The sequence below is a fragment of the Neoarius graeffei genome, chromosome 1 (assembly GCF_027579695.1).
Source record: "Neoarius graeffei isolate fNeoGra1 chromosome 1, fNeoGra1.pri, whole genome shotgun sequence".
Taxonomy (NCBI): domain Eukaryota; kingdom Metazoa; phylum Chordata; class Actinopteri; order Siluriformes; family Ariidae; genus Neoarius; species Neoarius graeffei.
The window spans coordinates 127,622,260-127,644,747 of NC_083569.1; the positions used below are offsets into that span (position 1 = coordinate 127,622,260).

General features: G+C 45.6%; 1 protein-coding gene across 1 annotated transcript in view; it reads left to right on the plus strand.

Annotated features, from left to right (window-relative positions):
* The window catches only part of LOC132886253 (deoxynucleoside triphosphate triphosphohydrolase SAMHD1-like), a 39,386-nt gene that overhangs the window by 16,329 nt on the left and 569 nt on the right, over positions 1–22,488 (plus strand). The window contains exons 5-9 of the mRNA XM_060920814.1: positions 1,945–2,102; positions 2,184–2,279; positions 2,908–3,022; positions 6,319–6,410; positions 12,015–12,130. Of these exons, the coding sequence (XP_060776797.1) occupies positions 1,945–2,102; positions 2,184–2,279; positions 2,908–3,022; positions 6,319–6,410; positions 12,015–12,130 (577 nt within the window). The remainder of the gene's footprint in view (positions 1–1,944; positions 2,103–2,183; positions 2,280–2,907; positions 3,023–6,318; positions 6,411–12,014; positions 12,131–22,488) is intronic.

Below are 22,488 nucleotides of genomic sequence, written 5' to 3' on the forward strand. Positions count from 1 at the left end.
AGAAGATGGTGAGTGTTGAAATAAATCTAATAGGAGTCGAGTGTTAATGAGTCTAATATTAGCAAGAATCTTGTGATATGTTATGTATCATCTTACAGGGGTTACGATTCAGTTTACTGCGATACTGTAAGCAAGGTGATATACTGCAACTTTTAAAATCTAATTTTGAAGAACACTGTCATCATATAAAGAACACACCACTATATGCATAAAATCTGAGCAAAAGAAGTTTACTTTTTTAATGCAATCAGAACAGTGGGATCTGCATTAGGATTTATCACAGTCCCATGCACTACTTTTTGCGAAATCTGAGAAAATCAGATTATATATGAGGCCACATTCATACATTTTAGTTTTAAAATAACATTTTAAAACAAACATGATCTCTGTCTAGATGAGTGTTTTAGCTCCATAAACAACCTCTGTCCACACGCCTGAAAACGCAGAACACATGTCCATTCACATATACGTACCGGGCATGTGCGTGCCAGTAAATGTACACTAGTTTGTTTTCTTCTGGAAAAGGGTCATGTGATAGGACCGAATCAGGGAAAGACACCCCCTCAAAAAAAAAAAATTCCCAGGAAGACCCAATCAGGAGCCAAACATGGGTATCTACATCGTCATTTCCAAAGATTTCTCTTCTTGTGTAAATGCTCATATGAATGACTTATGAACTAAACTATTCATATCCATCTTGATAAAAACTTGTAACAATCTCTGCCCTTTTGCTGATATAATATGTGGCAGATGTGTCAGACAAACAGGGCTTTGCAGCATTATTACCTCCACCAACGTTGTTGGAGATTATGTTTTCTCCTCTGTTTGTTTGTTTGTTTGTTTGTTTGTTTGTTTGTTTGTTTGTTTGTTTGCCTCCAACAGAACTCAAAATGTAGTGTCACTAAACGAGGTCGTTGTTGAAGAATGGAAAAAGATTGATGTTACAAAATGTCGCCAAATTATTCATTCCATGCCTAGAAGACTTGGTGCTGTCATTAAAAATCATGGAGGCCATACAAAGTACTAGATGTAGTAGTTGTTGTTGTGGGGTGTACTCATTTTTGCACCACCCTAATTTGAGTTAAACTGAAAAGTGTGTAATCTAAGTTATATTATTAACCTTACTTTCACATTATAAGTTAAACAGATGTTATATTAACCTTTGTCTTGTCAACATTTTGGAAATTGTTTGTGTTCATTGAGATATCATTTAAAATGTTACTTTTCAAAGGGGGTGTACTCATTTACGCTGAGCACTGTATATCCATGAGTGCCTGCATTCTGACAGCTAGTTTGCCTTCTTCTGGAAAAGGGTCACATGATAGGACTGAAAAGAATCAGGAAAGGACACATATATACACACACACAAAAAAAAAAAATCCCAGTAAGACCCATTCAGGAGCCAAATGTGGGTGTCTGCATTATCATTTCCAAAGATTTCTCTTCTTGTGTAAATGCTCATATGAATGACTTATAAACTAAACTATTCATATCCATCTTGATAAAAACTTGTAACAATCTCTGCCCTTTTGCTGATATAATATGTGGCAGATGAGTCAGACAAACAGGGCTTTGCAGCATTATTACCTCCACCAACTTTGTTGGAGGTTATGTTTCCTCCTCTGTTGTTTGTTTGTTTTCTTCTTCCCAACATAACTCTAAAAGTAGTGAACAGATTTTGAGAAAATTCTGAGGAAAGGTGGGCCATGGGCCAAGGAACAATTTATGAGATTTTGATGAAAATCCAAGTACGTGGTTTGGTGGAGGTGTGCATTTTACTGAGTGCCCTTCTAGACAGCTGTTGTTTTTATTCTCTTTTCATCAGTGAAACATCATTTGGATGATGCCTGTGTCAGAAAACCTATAAAGCACGGAAACCACCTGCATGTGTACCACATAATGCTTGTTTATTATTTTCAGTGTTACCCCTGTGTTTCCCTGCAGCATGAGACTGCGTCAGTGCAGATGTTTGACCACCTGGTGGAGAAGAATAATCTGCAGGCTGTGATGAAGAAATATAACCTCCATGTTGAGAAGAATGATGATGACCTCAACTTTATCAAAGCACTAATTGACTCCACTGGCTCACAAGATACAGTAGAGTTCTTTTTGTTTGTTTGTTTTTCATTTTCATTTACTGAATATGTTGAAACTGATTTTATAATCTCTTCTTCCATTAACAGACGTACAAAGATGAACATAGAAAGGATTTTTTTTTTTGAGATTGTGGCAAATAAGAGAACCGGTATTGATGTGGATAAATGGGATTATTTCACCAGGTGAGTCTGTCTTTAAGACACTTGGAAGGTGTATTAAAGTTAAGGTACTAATATTAATGTATATTAACATTAACCTAGAGTGGAATTACATAAGTATACTTGTACCATATTGACATGAATAAAGAAAATTTATACACAATTTAAAAAAGGAACAAAAGTAACTGTTTACTAAAGTTAACTAGCTCTGGGCAACAACGGGCAACAGTCACTAAAATACAATCAATTGACATAAATTAGCTAGCCATCTGAAGGGTCCTGAAAACAAAGTATTAAATATGACTCGAGTTATACACAGGAGTCATCTGAGTAGTGAGCATGGTGGTTTCCTTGATACTTACTCGTCTGAGGGAGTTTTTCCTTGCCACCATCGCCACAGGCTTGCTCACTGGGGATAGATTTGGGATAAAATTCACTCAGGTTTAAAGTCATTCAAATTCTGTAAAGCTGCTTTGTGACAATGTTTATTGTTATAAGTGCTATAAAAATAAACTTGACTTACACAAGGAGTTTTGAGTTACAGCGTTGACTTCTATATCAACATATGACATTTTCTTTGCAAATAAATAACCTCTATATGGGACAAATTTTATATTTACAAAGCATTGTAATATATTTTCCACCTGAACAGAGACTCATATCACCTGGGCATCCCGACCAGCTCAGACCACAACCGTTTCATCAAATTTGCCCGAGTGTGTGAGGTCAAAGAGCTTTGGAAGAAGCTCATCTGTGCCAGAGACAAGGTATGCTTATGGGTATCCTCACCCGTGATGCACTGTATTTTGTATTTTTTATACCCGAGAGGAAATTATTCTGCATTTAACCCATCCAAAGCAGTGAGCACACATGCACACACCCGGGGGGCAGTTGGGGGTTTGGTACCTTGCTCTGTGATGCTATGCAAATAGCATAGCATTTTTTTTTCTCCGTGCTCTCACGGAAGGTGGTCGCATTCCTCTGCTCTCCTCTCCTCTCCCTTTTTTCCCTGCTTGTGCTTCTTTGTCTCGTCTCGTCTGTCTATACTTTTGAGAGACTCTCTCCGCACTGCTCTCTAAACTAAAAAATCATGGAATTGATAAACTGGTCTCCTAACGAAATTGACACAGTTTCTCGACGAGAAGCCTGGGTTCGGGTGAACCCTCCTGTCCTGCCGGAACGTTTTTCTGTGGAGGACATTGAAGATATCTACCTATTTGGAACTATGATTACAGGACTTTTGCTGATTGGATTAGGCATTGCCCTGGTTTATCGAGGAAATCAGACAACGGTGACAGCTGTTCAAAGCCCCATAAAGCTGCCCGACATGATTGAAGCAGTGGGCAGAGCTGTCGGCACTCAGACTGTGGCTATTCAGAACTTGAACTGCAACATGGATGACATCATGGAGAAGCTTTCGGCTTTGCAAAGGAAATGGATTTCGGAGACCAGAATGGACAGAAATGGACAGAAGAGTGGTCGTGTAAAAGAATGCGGCTGCTTGCTCCAAGACCAAACAATCCCAATCTTATCTGCTTTTAGCTCCCTCAGACAGCACTGGCCTCGGCCAAGACCGTTGCTGGGACAACATCTCCCCCTGAAGGTCACTGCTGTGAGACACTCTTGTATTCCTTCCCCCACTTCCCGCGGTTGCTGCTTTTACCCCCAGTGTGACAAGTGGGTGCGTGACCAGCACCATCATGGCTGCAGGAGCGGACGGCTGCTTGCTTGTGCTGGGTTATCTCTACCTCCCCCCATCCCATCCCCTCCCCTTACCCCCCACCCCGGATCGCCCCCCCTTCCCCCTTCCCCCCCTAACGTCCCAAGTTTTCATGTTGTAAAGTGTACTTGTGTTATTTTGTGCTTTGTGTTGTTTTGTGCTCATGTGCTGAGGTTTTTTAATGTTCCCACACTGTACTTCTCACAGGAGTATAGTGTGGGGGTTGCTTTTTTCTCCTCATGTTACTCTGTATTTTTCTTTTATCCCTGTCTTCCTGTCCTGTCTATTCCCCCTCTGTCAAGTGTGTGTATGTGTGTATGTAAAGACAGGTTGATGGTCAATTTTGCTGGTAACAGTGATAAAGGGTTCATTCATTCATCAAATGGAGGGGAAAGTGCTGCTCATTCACTCTCCCCGCCCACACATTTTCCTGCTGTTCCAGGAATCAAATCTTTTGGTCCCAAACCAGCTTATCTAACCTTTTAGCTATGGCCGTGCTTTTGTCTTAAAAATACATTCAGATTTTGAAGAATTTTAAAATGTATTCTGATGTCCAAATATTTTATATGATTATAACATGCAGCTGACATAAAGCTAAACTGATAGTGGTCCAGGGAATCACTGCCCATGGCCTAAATTTATGAATTTATGAATGTTGGTAGCACAGTCCTTTGGGGCGGCACACTGTTGCAGTATTTAGCACTGTCACCTCACAAAAGAAAGGTTCCAAGTTTGAATCTCACAGCTGACAGGGGCCTTTCTATGTGGAGTTTGTATGTTCTCCCTGTGTCTGCATGGGTTTCCTCTGGGTGCACTGGTTTCCCCCACAGTTCAAAGACATGCAGATTAGGTAAAATACCCAGCCACTGGGGTTGCACAAGCCAGTGCATACTTAGTGCTGGCATCAAGCCTGGATATATTGGGAAGGGTTGCATCAGGAAGGGCATTTTGTGTTTAAAAAAATAAAAGCCAAATCAAATATGTGGAGCCAGATGATCTGCTTTGGTGCCCTATAGACCTCTTGCAGTCACATGACCGAATCCCGGCTGGAGTGTGAGCAGCCTCCATCTTGTCGGTCAACAACACAGCTGAATATTGTTGCACTCGTATACAAAATGGATCAATTTCAACCGACAGACTACACGGCTCATTTTTCTAATGAACAGATAACTAGATATATGTCTAAAATAAACGACTTACAGATTAGTGACCCTTATCGATTACCGGACATAGTTTGTACGACCGTGTCGCTGTTCAGTGGTGAAGCACTGCGTGCTTATAAATCTCTGGACAGTTATCTTTACAGAAATTCAGGATTTGTCAGCCCCCCTCAGATGTGGCATCTTGTAAACAAGAAAATAACAATCCTCATTAGACGGGTAAGTCACTTAAGTATTGAGTACTAGTACTGATACTAGATATATCAAGGTAATCGGAGAGGTGTGTACAGACAGCTTTAGTGCAGATGTAGTGTAAAGTGTGTGAAGCGTATCACTGTCTTTCCTGCCTGCTGTACATTGTTGATGTCTGCCAGCTTGAGTTCAGTTTTAGTGCAGAAACTACATGGCAGAACTCCATGTTCTGAAAAGCCACAGCAAGTCTACTATTAAAATGGCTGCTTTGTGATATTTGGCAGAACGTGTAGTGGTTTTTTTTTTGTGTGTGTGTGTGTGTGTGTGTGTGCACACGTACTCTAGAACAATGCTCTGTGGGTTTAGGTGCAAAGCCTAACAGAATGTGTGTGTTTATTTTGTTGGTAGCATCTCATTTGTTTGCAAAGCCTATGAAATTTCAAAATTCTGTCCCATGTTGTGTCACTAAACACACACGTTATGACCACTTTTCCTGTGTCTGACGCTTGTTGAACTGTGCTACTAAGGTTGATCCAGAACTCGTTCGCGCATTTTCTCACTGTGTGTTTAACGGTGTTCCTAGCTGATCTTAAAGATGCTAGTGTTGCTTGACTTGGATGATCTTTATAAGATTGGGTATTGTCGGTAAATTGCGATGGCAGAAATATGGCATTTGACCGACAAGATGGCATCTGTTTACAATCTCGATCGGCTGTGACATCACATGCAAGTGGTCTATAATGGGAGCAGCCAAAAGAAGAAGAAGGGAGTGCAGTGCTTTGTAAACTCAGAGAGCCATCCAAACATTTCCAGAATAGCTGGTTAGCCAATGACACAGATCATTGAGGAAATGTGAGTATCATTACCATCAGTATTTGAATAGCTTGAAGAGAGTACATTTGCATGTAGGAATAGATTTGTTTTTCAAGTCTAAGTAGATCATTTAATATTTAGCAAATTGTACATTTAATGCACATTCTCTTTTTTCCAGGAAGTCCATGATTTATATGAGATGTTTCATACAAGATACTGTCTACACCGCAGAGCCTATCAGCACCCTGTGGCCACGATCATTGAGAAAATGTGAGGATTGTTACCGTCAATATTTGAATTAAACCAGGACTAATATATTGGTATAGCCTTTGTCAATTTGCAAAGAGAGTTGGAAGGATATAATTAATTCCCAGTATGATATCTGCCAGGTCTGGTATGATGGTTTTCAGTGTGTCACAGTAGTGACTTAAAGCTTCCTGTTTTCAAAGAGGATGACGTTAAACCTGACATAACATGACCTGTAATTCCTGATAATGAGGGGGTTGAAGTTCTTTACCCCTGTCTACTGGAGAAGATATGGACTATGTGAAGGATTGAAGGTGTTAGAGGATGTCTTCAATATTTCACTTCACAGCTAATGCCTGCTGCTCTACTGCTGCAGATTTTTGTGTTGTGGGCAATAGTTTACAACAATTAAAACCCCTTCCTGTTGGTAAAGCACTCCTCTCAGCCCAACCTTTGATACCTTGATGTGGAAAATAAAAGGCAGCTGCTGAAAAACTGCATCAGCATTGTTGCTCCACTTCTATCTTTTCCTGCCTTGCCAACCCAAGAAAAACTTGTACCTTGGTCTTATTAATAGGCTGTGTGTGGCAGTTCGTAAGAGTGGGCGGAGCACAGAAGATGGCAGGACAGAACTAAGTTTAAAATCCTTTTTTTTATTTTATACACTTTTCAGTGGTCTTTTCAGACTAACATACAGACACTCACGCACGCACACACATCTGGTGTCTGGATCAGGAGAGAGCTCTCCTCTGCTCTCGCTCTCTCCTTAAATAGGGCATGGTCACTGGGGAAGACACACAAACACACATTAATTAACATCAGGTGTAGTGATTCTGCCACTTACCTTCCCTGACTCCGCCCTCTGGTCACAGACCGACGCTTGACCACGCCCCCGCTGCCACACTGTGTTTTGCCAAGTCCTTTGAACCACAACATTGTCCAGATACATATCAGAAAGCAATGGAGTGACTCATGATATCTGTGAGCTACTGAAGGTTGCTGGTGCTCTGTGACTAAGGTACAGCACAGGATGCTCCTCTCCCTCCACCTTCTGGGACAGAACGGCCCCCAGCCCTCTGTCCAATGTGTCTGTCTGTAAAATAAAGGGGAGAGAAAAGTCAGGGGAGTGTAACAGTGGCCCCCCACACAGTGCAGCCTTTACCCTAGAGAAAGCCTGTTGGGATTGCTTCGTCCACTGGACCGGATCTGGTGCTTCCTTTTTAGTGAGATCAGTCAGCGGGCTGGTGACATCCGAATAATTAGGTATGAACCTACAATAGTAGCCAGCCAGCCCCAGGAACCCCCTTTCTGGTCTTTGGCCTTGGGCAGGCCACAATCGCTGCAGTCTTGTTAATTTGGGGACGCATCTGCCCATGGCCCAAGTGAAAACTCAGATACCATACTTCCACCCACCCAATTGCACACTTCTTTGGTTTAGCTGTGAGACCCGCATGCCTCAGCGACTTTAGGACAGCCCTAAGGTGTTTGAGGTGCCGTGGCCAGTCATTGCTATAGACGATAATATCATCGAGATATGCAGCTGCGTAGGTGGTGTGGGGTTGAGAACCCTGTCCATGAGCCGCTGGAACGTTGCGGGAGCCCCAAATAACCCAAAAGCAAGTGTGACGAATTGGTGTAAGCCAAACGGTGTGGAAAAGGTCGTTTTCTCTCAGAATAGAGGAGTCAAGGGGATCTGCCAATATCCCTTCATTAAATCCAGTGTCGAATGAAAATGAGCAGTGCCTAATTGATCGAGCAGCTTGTCAATGCGAGGCATTGGGTAAGCATCAAATTTAGACACCATGTTGACTTTTCTATAGTCCACACAGAACTGGACCGACCCATCAGTCTTGGGGACCAGGACCATTGGGCTGCTCCAGTCACTGTAGGACTCCTCAATTATGCCCATTTTGAGCATGGCCTTGAGTTCATCCTGGACCACCTTTTTCTTGTGTTCGGGCAGGCAGTCAGGGTGGCTGTGCACTACCACCCCCAGGGGCATCTCAATGTGGTGTTCTATGATGTGGGTGTGGCCGGGCAGGGGCGAAAACATGTCAGAAAATTCCTTCTGCAACTGGGCTACCTCCATGAATTGGGCCAGGGAGAGGTGGTTTCCACAAGGGTTGGCAATGTCAATTTTCTTTTTTGAACCTCTGGCCCCAGCTCTGCCTTCTCCAGGATTACTGACACCGATGCCATGTGGACCTCCTCATTCCAACGTTTTAACAGATTGAGGTGGTAAATTTGCAATGCCCCACCCCTGTCCGTTCGCCTCACCTCATAGTCGACGTCCCTGACTCGCCGTGTGACCTCAAAGGGCCCTTGCCACTTGGCAATCAATTTGGAGCTCAATGTGGGCAATAATATGAGTACTTTGTCTCCTGGTTTGAACTCTCTAAGGCATGTGCCCCTGTCATACAGTCAGATTTGACGTTCTTGCAACTGCCGCAAATTCTCCTGGGTTAAGTGTGTGAGTGTGTGGAGTTTGGCGTGCAGGTCGAGAATGTATTGAATTTCGTTCTTACTAGATGAAGGTCCCTCCTTCCAATTTTCACGTAGCATGTCCAAAATGCCACGTGGCTTACACCCATATAATAATTCAAATGGTGAAAAACCTGTGGAGGCTTGCAGCCTCATACTGCACATAACAGGGGCTCAAACCACTTATCCCAATTACGTGCATCTTTGCTTACAAACTTCTGAATTATGTTTTTGAGAGTTCGATTAAAACATTCCATGAAGCTATCAGTTTGTGGGTGATAGACACTGGTGCGGATAGGCTTAATCCCCAGTAACCCATACAGTTCGCGCAGTGTGAGTGACATAAATGTAGTGCCTTGGTCTGTCAGAATTTCTTTCAGAATCCCGACCCGGGAGATAAAGTGGAAGAGTGCTTCTGCTATACTGCATGCTGAGATATTGTGGAGAGGCACTGCTTCCGGATATAGTGTTGTATAGTCCACCAGAGCTCAAATAAAGTGATATAACCGTGTTGACCAATCTAATGACCCGAGGAGATCCATCCCAATTCTTTCAAAAGGGGTCTCAGTTAAGGGGAGAGGGTGCAAAGGCGCTTTTGGAGTGGCTGCGGGATTTACTAATTGGCATTCACAGCATGCCGCACACCACCAACAGACATCCCCACAAATCCCTGGCCAATAGAACCGGGCCATTATTCAGGCTCATGTTTTATCCTGCCCTAAGAGTCTGGCCATGGGATTAAAGTGAGCTGCCTGGAATATGAGTTCCCGACAGCTCTTTGGGATGAATAACTGTGTTATCTTTTCACTAGTTTGAGTGTCCTGCGTCACTCAGTCTAACCTATCCTTAATAATAGAAAAGTAGGGGAAGGCCGGTGTTGCATTTGGCTGGAGAATTTGACTATTAATTACTCTCACTTGGTCAAATGCATGCCACAGAGTCCCGTCTTGCGACTGCTTTAATGGAAAATCCACAAGGGAATCCCCGAAAGAGGGAGGAGGGGTGGGGTGCTCCTCACGCCGCATATTGCCCTGACGCGGTGCTGACATAGACGGCTCTGTGACAGCTTCTCCCACCAATGCCAGTCTGGGGTCTTCCCCAGACAGATTACTGCAGGACCCACTCCTTACTGTGTGTGTCATTAACTCCTTAAATCCTGGTCAATCAGTTCCCAAAATCAGTGAGTGGGTGAGACAAGGGTTAACTGCTACCTTTACACTATGCTTTTCTCCCCAAAATAGAATGTGGACAGACACTAAAGAGTAGTTGTGAACATCCCCATGCACACACAACACCTTCACCACTCATGCTCTCCCCAGTGCCTCACCTTGCACCAGGCTTTGGTGGATTGAGGTCTGGTTACAGCCGGAATCCACCAAAGCCTGGTACGTATTCCCTTGGACACTTACCGGTATACAATACACTCCGGCCCGATCGAGGGCAGTTTCTGGTGCGTCGGGGACCCGGACCACCGCGCCCACCTCCATCGCGGAGCACTGATTTTGGAGATGTCCCGGCTCCCCACAGCACCAGCACACCAGCCCAGGCTCTCCCTCTGCACCAGTGTTATGGACATCACTCACCTGGGGGGGAGAAGACACAGACAAGGAAGGGGAAAACGGGAGGACACCACGGGTGCACCAGGCCGGCTGGGGGGGAATGGGGCGAGGATGGGAAAGGAAGAGAGAGAGGAAAGAGGCGAAGGAGAAGCATGTCTTCCTGCTGTCTGAACTGCCGCCATGTGGTCCTCTGCCAGCTCGATAGCTTGATCCAGCGACGCCAGGCGATGACACTGGACCCACTCTGCCGTTCCTTCCGGAAGTCACGCGATGAACTGTTCCTGTGTCACCAAGTCAATAATTCTCTCGGCGTCACGGTCGTCTGCCCTCAGCCACCGCCGGCAGGCATCCTGGAGTTGTTGCCCGAACGCGAATGGTCGACCAACGTCCTCCAAGCACAGTGAGCGGAAGCGCTGCCGTTGTTGCTCTAGGGAGCAGCCAATATGCTGGAGGATGGCTCTTTGGAGGTCCATGTACACGAGCCGGCTGTCAGCGGGGAGCTGCAGCATAGCAAGCTGTGCCTCGCCCATTAGCAGGGGAAGGAGGTGCACTGCACTATGTTTGACCAGCCAACCCCACGCCTCCGCTGCTTGCTCAAAGAGCATGAGGCAGGCTTCTGGATCGTCATGCGAACCCATCTTTGTTAGGGTGAGGTGGGGAGGGTCTGCTCCGGTGGTGGTTGTGGACCCCGCAGACGCGAGCAGGTGCCAGAACGCCTGGCGGTCTTCTTGTTAGGCCAGCATCAAGGCTTCGAACCGTTGTTTCTGCTCCTTCCAGAGGGCGATCAGTGCTTGATGCTGGTTCTGCTGTGCTGTGGCGAGGGCATGGATAAGATCTTTAAACAGCGAGGACTCCATGGGGCTGTTCCCTTCTGCACTCCCAGGTTTCAGCACCAGTGTGGAAACGGCCCGGATGTGGGTGGAGCACAGAAGTACGGCAGGCTGTTATTTGTTTGTGAGTTTTCTTTATTTTGCTTTTCAGCACAACTCTGTCCATTGGGGACACACTTATACACACACACTCATACTGGTCATGTTCTGGTCCCCGATCTCCCCTCCTCTATTCCTCTCTCTCTCCTTTTACAGGGCACCGTCACTGTAAGAGACACACAAACACATGTTAATTGACAACAGGTGTAGCAATATGACCACTCACCTTCCCTGACTCTGCCCTCCATTCACAGACTGATGCTTGGCCACGCCCCCGCTGCCACAGCCATAAACAGCAATAAAGACATTCTGAAACAGATCTTTAAATTCATGTCCCTCAGGCCAAATGTAGCCATGGCCTCATCATGTCTGTTCCAATATGTCCAAATGATGGTTGATACTGGTATGTAGGTTATTTTACAAAAAAGTTGTCAGGTGCTTAAAATTGGCTGATCCAATTTAACTTGAACTTCACCTTTGCTGCTTAAATCAGTTTGTGCATGTACCTTTGTACCGATATATCATCTTACTCCGGTGATGGATCTCTGATTTTTTGTGATGTCATAGAACTATAGAGGTATGGTCAGATTTTACTGTCACACATGCAGCTGCAATTTCCATATAGCTGAGATATAAACTACAAAATAACCACATTGTAGGATAACAGAAGCCTTGGAGAAGGCCAATCCTCACATTGAGATCAAGGGTTCCTCCGGAAGGATGTGTAAAATATCAGAGACCATAGATGACATGGAGGCCTACACCAAGCTCACAGGTCAGTTAATTAGCCTTTAATTGACATGTTCTGATTATCAGTTGCACAATTATATACAGTTATTCGTGTTAGTCAATCAAGACCAAAGTGTTTGAAAATCCAAGCCATAATTGGATCTAAATTGAGAAGCCAACTGTAACACTTCACTAGGGGTGGGTGGAGCACAGAGGACAGCAGGACAGAGATCAGGTTTGCAAAAAGGCTATATTGCCACACTTTTCAGTGAACAATTCGGTATTGCTTAGACACACAGCCAGCGTTTAGTCCGGAGATGTCCCTCTGCTCTCGCTCTCCCTCCTTAAGTAGGGCGCAGTCACTGGGAAGACACACAAACACAGGTTAATTGCCGTCAGGTGTAGTGATTCTGCCACTTACCTTCCCTGACTCCGCCCTCCTGTCACAGACCGGTGCATGACCACGCCCCCGCTGCAACATACCCCCACCGCCCGACTCAGGCCGGGCGACCGTCCGGCCTGCAGCCGACTTCCCCCCCCCAATGGGAGAGGAAGTCCGCCACGACCATCTGCGCCCCCGGCCTGTGGACCACCTTAAAATTGAAGGGTTGGAGTGCCAGATACCAACGGGTGATCCATGCGTTGGCATCCTTCATGCGGTGGAGCCACTGGAGGGGCGTGTGGTCCGAACAGAGGGTGAAAGGGCGCCCCAGCAGGTAGTAGCGGAGGGCGAGGACCGCCCACTTGATCGCCAGACACTCTTTCTCGATAGTGCTGTAGCGCCCCTCATGCACTGACAGCTTCCTGCTAATGTACAGGACGGGGCGATCCTCCTCCTCTGCCCTCTGTCTGACGCATCGGTCTGCAACATAAAAGGGAGAGAAAAGCCAGGGGAGTGTAATAGTGGCCCCCCACACAGTGCAGCCTTTACCTCAGAGAAAGCCCGCTGGCATTGCTCCGTCCACTGGACCAGATCTGGTGCCCCCTTTTTAGTGAGATCAGTCAGCGGGCTGGTGACGTCCAAATAATTAGGTATAAACCTACGATAGTAGCCAGCCAGCCCCAGGAACTGTCTCACCCCCTTTTTGGTCTTGGGCCTTGGGCAGGCCGCAATTGCTGCTGTCTTGTTAATTTGGGGACGCACCTGCCCGTTGCCCAAGTGGAACCCCAGATACCGTACTTCCACCCGCCCAATCGCACACTTCTTTAGGTTGCCTGTGAGACCCGCTCGCCTCAGCGACTTAAGGACAGCCCTCAGGTGTTGTAAGTGCCGCTGCCAGTCATTACTATAAATGATGATATCGTCGAGGTATGCGGCCACATAGGTGGCATGGGGGCGGAGGACCCTGTCCATCAGCCGCTGAAACGTAGCAGGCGCCCCAAACAGCCCAAACGGAAGTGTGACGAATTGGTGCAAGCCGAACGGTGTGGAAAAGGCCATTTTTCCTGGGATAATGGAGTCAAGGGGATCTGCCAATAACCCTTTGTTAAATCCAGCGTCAAGTAAAAACGAGCCGTGCCTAGCCGATCGAGCAACTCATCAATACTCATCATTGGGTACACATCAAATTTAGACACCGCATTGACTTTTCTATAGTCCACACAGAACCGGACCGACCCGTCGGCCTTGGGTACCAAGACCACCGGGCTGCTCCAGACACTGTGGGACTCCTCGACGATGCCCATTTTGAGCATGGCCTCGAGTTCTTCCCGAACCACCTTTTTCTTGTGCTCGGGTAACCTGTAAGGGCGGCTACGCACTACCACCCCCGGGGGCGTCTCAGTGTGGTGCTCTATGAGGTTGGTGCGGCCAGGCAGGGGCGAGAACATGTCCGAAAACTTGGTCTGCAACTGGGCAACCTCCGCGAGTTGGGTCGGGGAGAGGTGGTCTCCACAGGGGACTGGAGAGGTACACGATGCCAATGTTCCCTTTTGCACCTCTGGCCCCAGCTCCGCCTTCTCCGGAACCACCGACACAAACGCCACGGGGACCTCCTCATTCCAGAGTTTGAGTAGATTGAGGTGGTAAATCTGTAGTGCCCCGCCCCTATCCGTTCACCTCACCTCATAGTCAACGTCCCCGACTCGCCGTGTGACCTCAAAGGGTCCTTGCCACTTGGCGACTAATTTGGAGCTCGATGTGGGCAACAGTACGAGTACTTTCTCTCCTGGTGCAAACTCCCTAAGGCGCGTACCCTTGTCATACAGGCGGGCTTGTCGTTCTTGGGCCTGCCGCAAATTCTCCTGAGTTAGGTGCGTGAGCGTGTGGAGTTTTGTGCGCAAGTCAATAACGTATTGGATTTCGTTTTTACTTGGTTAAGGTCCCTCCTCCCAATTTTCCCGCAGCACGTCTAGGATGCCGCGCAGCTTTCGCCCGTATAACAATTCGAACGGGGAGAACCCCGTGGAGGCTTGGGGGACCTCTCGCACTGCAAAGAGCAAGGGTTCGAGCCATCTATCCCAATTATGTGCGTCCTCACTTACGAATTTTTTAATTATGTTCTTGAGGGTGCAGTTGAACCGTTCAACTAAACCGTCCGTTTGTGGGTGATACACGCTGGTGCGGATCGGCTTAATACCCAATAACCCATACAGTTCGTTCAGTGTACATGACATAAACGAGGTGCCTTGGTCAGTCAGAATCTCTTTCAGGATTCCAACTCGGGAGATAACGTGGAAGAGTGCCTCCGCAATACTGCGTGCTGAGATATTGCGAAGAGGCACTGCTTCTGGGTATCGCGTTGCATAGTCCACTAGAACTAATATAAAGCGGTACCCTCGTGTTGACCGATCTAATGGCCCGACGAGATCCATCCCAATTCTTTCGAACGGGGTCTCGATTAACGGGAGAGGGCGCAAAGGCACTTTTGGACTTGCTGCTGGATTTACTAACTGGCATTCGCGGCACGCCGTACACCACCTACGGACATCGCTGCGAATCCCCGGCCAATAGAACCGGGCCATTATTCGGGCTAGTGTTTTATCCTGCCCTAAGTGTCCAGCCATGGGATTAAAGTGAGCTGCCTGGAATACCAATTCCCGGCGGCTCTTTGGAATTAAAAGCTGCATGACTCACTCTTTAGTTTGAGTGTCCTGTGTCACTCGGTATAACCTATCCTTCATAATCGTGAAGTAAGGGGGAGGATGGGGTGGCGTTCGGCTGGAGCGTTTGACCATCGATTACTCTCACTTGGTCAAACGCATGCCTCAGAGTCTCGTCTCGCGACTGCTCTAATGGGAAATCCGTGAGGGATTCCCCAATAGAGAGAGGAGGAGCCGGCGGCTCCTCACTCTGACGCAGAGATGACGTAGACGGCTCTGTGACAGCTGCTCCCGTCAAAGCGACACCGGGACCTCCCCCTGTTAAATGGCAGGACCCACTCTTCACTAGATGTGTCATTAAATCCCGAAACCCCTGTCAATCAGTCCCCAAAATTAAAGAGTGGGTAAGGCGAGGATTAACCGCCGCCTTCACTATAGCTTTTTCCCCTCTGAAAGGCAAGGCAAGGCAAGGCAAGGCAAGTTTATTTATATAGCACATTTCATACACAATGGCAGTTCAATGTGCTTTACAGAAGTAAAAACAAAAACAGTAAACAATAGAGAAATAAAATTACATAAAATAATTTTATCTTTATTCTAAAAGAATTAATTAAAAGAATTAAAAGAATTAAAAGAAAATAATAAGAATTAAACAATAGTAGAAATAAAATATTAAAATGCCAAAAAGAAAAAGGAGAGAAAGCAAGAAAAAACTAGCAGAATAAAATAGAATAAAGTTAAAGTAAATTTAAAACATGCAGAGAAAGTAAAGATTATAAAAAATGTAAAAATATTAATTATTTAACAGAAAGCATCTGAAAACAGCTTGGTCTTTAACCTAGATTTGAAGCTGCCAACAGCAGGAGCATTTTTAATGTCCTCTGGCAGTTGGTTCCATAACTGTACTGCATAGTAGCTAAAAGCTGCTTCACCACACTTTGTTTTAACAACTGGTTTTAATAGTAAATTTTTCTGTTGCGATCTGGTAGATCTGATTGGGTTAGGCCGCTGCAACATATCAGAGAGGTAATTGGGCCCTGTACCATTTAGAGATTTGTACACCAGCAGCAATGCTTTAAAGTCAATTCTGTAGCTTACTGGAAGACAGTGAAGGGACCTTAGAATTGGAGTAATGTGCTCTGTTCTTTTTGTTCGTGTGAGAACCCTCGCCGCTGCATTTTGAACCAGCTGAAGTCGTTTGATGGTCTTTTTTGGCAGGCCTGTGAAAAGGCCATTGCAGTAATCAACCCTACTAGAGATGAAGGCATGTATTAGTTTTTCCAGATCATTTTTTGACATAAGTCCTCTTAGTTTGGAAATGTTTTTTAGGTGATAAAATGCCGTTTTAGTGATTGCTTTCATGTGACTGTCAAAGTTTAGCTCGCTGTCAATGAAAACACCAAGATTTTTAACCATTTCTTTAGTTTTAATCCCTTTTGTGTCAAGAATAGTGGTAATCCTGAGTCTTTCATCTTTTTTTCCAAATAGAATTACTTCTGTTTTATCTGTGTTCAGCTGAAGAAAATTGTGATATCCAGCTATTGATTTGATCGATACACTGATAGAGACATTCAAGGGGGGCATAATCATTAGGTGATAGAGCAAAATAAATTTGGGTATCATCTGCATAGCAGTGATACAAAATTGAATTGTTATTGATAATTTGCCCAAGTGGGAGCATATAAAGGTTGAAAAGTAATGGTCCAAGAATCGACCCCTGGGGGACACCACAGGTCAAGGGCATTGACATTGAGGAACAATTTCCCAGGGTAACAAAGAAGCTTCTATCTTTTAAGTATGATTTTAACCAATTGATAACTTTACCAGTCAATCCAACCCAGTGTTCAAGTCGATATAGCAGTATGTTGTGATCAACAGTATCAAAAGCTGCACTGAGGTCCAGTAATACCAGGACCGATGTTTTGCCTGCATCAGTATTAAGACGTATGTCATTTATAACTTTAATCAGCACTGTTTCAGTGCTATGATTGGCACGAAATCCTGACTGAAAATTATCAAAACGGCTGTTTGATATCAAGAAGGCAGTTAATTGATTGAAGACAATTTTTTCCAGGATTTTCCCGATGAATGGTAGATTTGAAATTGGCCTGTAATTATTTAACGCTGAAGGATCCAGATTATTTTTTTTTAAGAAAGGGCTTTACAACAGCTTTTTTTAGGGACACAGGAACAACACCAGTCTCCAAGGATGTATTTATAATTTGAAGCACATCTGTAATTATAAGATGAAGAACAGACTTAAAAAAGTTGGTGGGCAGAATGTCCAGTTCAGATGTTGAGGAACTGAGATTTTGTACAGTTTTTTCAAGAGTCTCATAATCAATTAAACAAAATTCTGACATTGTGTTAAAGTTATCTATCTGTGTCATTGGTGATTGCAGTTTTTCAATTTTTTGCAACTGAGATATATTATGAGAAATATTCTGCCATATTTTATCAATTTTACCTTTGAAGAAAGATGCAAACTCATTGCATTTATTAACTGAGAGAAGTTCAGGTGCTAATTGTGGTGGGGGATTAGTTAGCTTCTCAACTGTTGAAAATAGCACACGGGCATTGTTCATATTCCTGCTGATGATATTGGAGAAGAAAGACTGTCTTGCTTTACGAATTTCATAATTATAATTACAAAGCGTCTCTTTATGGATTTGATAATGGATGTGAAGTTTAGATTTGTGCCATTTTCTTTCAGTCTTTCTACATTCTCTCTTTAGCAGTTTAACAGCCGGGTACTGCTTCCATGGTGCTTTCTGCTTATCACTGACTCTTTTTATTTTGAATGGAGCAATATCTTCCATAATTTGGGTCATATTTAAATTAAAAAATTCCAGTAAATCATCTACAGAGTCTGACATTTTGGTTGAGTTCTGAGAGAGAGCTTGCTTAAAAAGAGCACATGTGTTGTCGTTTATGACTCTCCTGCCTATAGTCGTTGAGCTATTCTGAATGTGAGGAGACATAGAAACTTCAAAGAAAACACAGAAATGATCAGATAAGGCCAGGTCAACAACAGTATAAGAAACAGTAAGACCCTTTGTGATGACGAGGTCAAGAGTATGACCACGAGAGTGGGTCGGTCCCTGTACATGTTGTACTAGGTTAAAGTTATCAATAATTGCAAATAGTTCTTTGGCATAAATGTTATCAGTATTATCTACATGCAAGTTAAAATCCCCAGATATAATAAGACAATCAAACTCTAAGCAAATGACTGACAACAGTTCACAAACTCTTCAAGAAAGACTTTGGCTGAATGTCTTGGAGGCCTGTAAATAGTTAATAATAATATGTTAGGAGAGCATGTAACAAGTGCACATAAGTGTTCAAAGGACATAAAATCACCAAGTGAGGATTGTTTACATTGAAAAGAGACTTTGAATATATTTGCGATCCCTCCACCTTTCCCTTGTCGGGTAACATTCAAAAAATTAAAATTTGGGGGAGCTGCTTCGATAAGGGTGGTAGCACTATTTGCTTGATCCAGCCAGGTTTCAGTTAGAAGCAAAAAATCAAGATTGTGTTTACAAATAAGATCATTAATTAAAAATGACTTGTTTAAAAGTGATCTAATGTTCAGAAGGGCTAGTTTTACAGTAATATTTGGTTGTGCACTCTGATGCTGTTTTAAAACAGGAAGGAGATTAGATTGGTTCACCCCCAGGGTTAAATGTGCTCTATGTTTTCTGTTTCTTATCAACACAGGAATAGTGTCAACATCGGATCCCAGCTTTTTTCTACATCCATTTGCAGGGACCCAGAGTACATCAAACAAGACTTTCTAAATGTTCCATTTGGTTTGAGGGTGAAAGGACTGGAGATGACATGTATCTTTTGGATGGTGAAAAAGATTTGTAGCCAGCTGAAAGTCCTGGACGAAAACAATTTTGATGAACTGGGTACACTGCTTGTCGCGACAAATTTGGGCTGGAAAAAGAGAGTGTAGCCATTGGGAGCAATTTTTTCATGCTATTTGGGAAATCCATCCGAGGAGAAGTGGAGTCGTCTGTCCTTGAATGTTGGGAGGCCTGCAAGTCAGATGTTTGTGTGTCCTTGATGACGACTTGCAAAGATGATTGTTTAGGCTTTGTAACTATGTCAGTCTGCGACATCTTATCAACTGTTTTCCTCGGTGCTGGCTGAGAAAAGATTGCAAGTTTGTAGTGGTTTGCTAAGACTTTGGCTCCAATCCAGCTGAGTTCAGTGCTATTTGGCTTGTAGAATTCTTTGCGATTCCAAAAAAGATTAAAATTGTCTATGAAATTCATACCAAATGAAGAACAAGTTTTTCCAAGCCAGGTGTTAAGACTGAAGAGTCGAGAAAAAGCAAAACTTCCTCTCGCTGGGAGTGGGCCACTGATAAAAGATTGAATTCCAGTCTTGTAGAGCTCAGAAAAAAGTTTTCTGAAATCATCTTGGACAAACAGCTGTTCTCTGAAAACATCGTTTGCTCCCACATGCACAACGATACGCTTAATAGTTTTATGCTCGGACATGAGTTTCAAAATGCTGTCTTTGGTGTCAGAGATGGATGCATTTGGAAGACAACAAATAATCATCTCATAACCTTTTAATTGTCTTACAGTGGAATCACCAAGAACAAGGGTTGTGGGATCAGGTGGTGTTACGAGCTGCTTTTTACCTCTTCTCACAGCTCTTCGATCTTGGTGCGATCTCTTTTTACTATGTGTTTGTCCGCTTGACAAATCCTCTTCCACATCCCTGAGGCATTCAAATTTATTCTGAAGCTTTATGGGCTGTGGATTTTCCATAGGATTGTAGATCCTATTGTAATTTGTAGAACGAGCTGGTGTTGAAGTAATTACTCTTCTGTTTTTGTTTTTGGGCTTAGCACCCATCATTTGCCAGTTTTCAGTACTCACATTTTGTACAGCTTGAGTTATGAATTCTTCCACTTGGTCTGCAGTGTCCTCAGTCTGTCGGAGCGCAATCTCTGCATTCTCAGCCACTGTTTCTGTACTCCTTTCCTGAGATATCACTTTTAATTCATCCGTCTTTGGCAGAGCATTAATCTTTCATTCCAGAATAGAAATCCTCTGTTCTAATTCCATGCATTTTCTGCAGGACTTTTTGCTTCCTGGCATTTAAAAAAAAAAAAAGTGGAAATTAAAATTAAATTAAAAGCTTATAAAGATGGGCGGCACGGTGGTGTAGTGGTTAGCGCTGTTGCCTCACAGCAAGAAGGTCCTGGGTTCGAGCCCCGGGGCCGGCGAGGGCCTTTCTGTGTGGAGTTTGCATGTTCTCCCCGTGTCCGCGTGGGTTTCCTCCGGGTGCTCCGGTTTCCCCCACAGTCCAAAGACATGCAGGTTAGGTTAACTGGTGACTCTAAATTGACCATAGGTGTGAATGTGAGTGTGAATGGTTGTCTGTGTCTATGTGTCAGCCCTGTGATGACCTGGCGACTTGTCCAGGGTGTACCCCGCCTTTCGCCCATAGTCAGCTGGGATAGGCTCCAGCTTGCCTGCGACCCTGTAGAAGGATGGGGCGGCTAGAGATAATGAGATGAGATGAGGCTTATAAAGATGAAGAAAAGAAAAAAAAAGTGGAAATTCAATGAGAAAGTAAAGTATAGAAATAAAGATTAAGAAAGCAGGAGCAAAGCAAAGAAGCGTCCTACTCGCTTGAGTAGGAGGAGCAAGAAAAAATGTGGACCGACACCAAAGGGTAGCAGTGAACATCCCGTGCACACACAACACCTTCACCCCCTGTGCTCCCCCCAATGCCTCGTTTTGAACCAGGCTTTGGCGAATTGAGGTCTGATTACACCCAGAGTCCACCAACGCCTGATATGTAGCCCCTTGGATACTCACCGGTATGCGATACGCTCCGGCCCAATCGAGGGCGGCCTCTGGCACGTCGGGGATCCGAACCACCGCGCCCACTTCCATTGCCGTGCACTGCTGTTGAAGATGGCCCGGCTCCCCGCAGCGCCAGCAAACCGGCCCGGGCTTTCCCTCTGCACCGGTGTTCTGGGGCTCACTCACCTGAGGTGGGGGAGAGACAGACACAGAAGGGAGAAATGGGAGGGCACCGCGGGTGCGGCGGGCCGGCTGGGGTGGCGCCGGCCCCTGTCTCTGCAGTGGGGGAATGGGGCGAGGACGGGACACAGAAGGAGGGGGAGAGAGAGAGAGAAGAGGAAAGAAGAGAAGACGCCATCTGCTGTCCTGCTGCCGGAACAGCTGCCAAATGATCCTCCGCCAGCTCGACTGCCTGATCCAGCGATGCCGGGCGGTGGCACTGGACCCACTCCACGGTTCCTGCTGGTAGGCGAGCGATGAATTGTTCCAGCACCACCTGGTCAATGATCCCCTCGGCGTCGCGGTTGCCGGCCCTCAGCCACCACCAGCAGGCGACCCAGAGCTGCTGGCCAAATGCGAACGGCCAGCCGACTTCCTCCAAGCGCAAAGCGTGGAAGCGCTGGCTCTGTTGCTCTGGCGTGTGCCCCACGCACTGGAGGACGGCCCGGCGGAGGTCCGCGTAGGCCAGCCGGCGGTCGGCGGGGAGCTGTAGCGCGGCCAGCTGCGCCTCTCCTGTTAGGAGGGGGAGAAGGCGCACCGCGCGCTGCTCCATCGGCCACCCCGAGGCTTCTGCGACTTGTTCGAACAACGTGATGAACGCCTCGGGGTCATCCTGCGGACCCATCTTGGTAACAGTGAGGGGAGACGGGCCCGCGGCCGGAGCGCTGGTGGACCCTGCTGACGCGAGGAGGTGCCGGAACACCTCGCGGTCTTCCTGCTGGGCCAGCACCAGGGCTTCGAAGCGTCGCTCCTGTTCCTTCCGGAGGGTGACGAGCGCCTGGTGCTGGCTTTGCTGGGCCGTGGCAAGGGCGTGGACCAGGTCAGCGAATGGAGAGGACTCCATGGGGCTGATCTGCTGGTGCTCCACTCTGATCCCGGGTTTTGGCACCACTGTAACAGTTCACTAGGGGTGGTTGGAGCACAGAGGATGGCAGGACAGAGATCAGGTTTGCAAAAAGGCTTTATTGCCACACTTTTCAGTGAACAATTCGGTATTGCTTAGACACACAGCCAGCGTCTAGTCCGGAGATGCCCCTCTGCTCTCGCTCTCCCTCCTTAAGTAGGGCGCGGTCACTGGGAAGACACACAAACACAGGTTAATTGCCGTCAGGTGTAGTGATTCTGCCACTTACCTTCCCTGACTCCGCCCTCCTGTCACAGACCAGCGCATAACCATGCCCCCACTGTCACACCAACAAACCATTCCATAATGATATAAGTAATATATTGATATAAAGTATATCATCAATTACACCTGAGAAGTGGCCAAGGTTTGTTAACAGCTAAAATACTGACAGATGTGAAC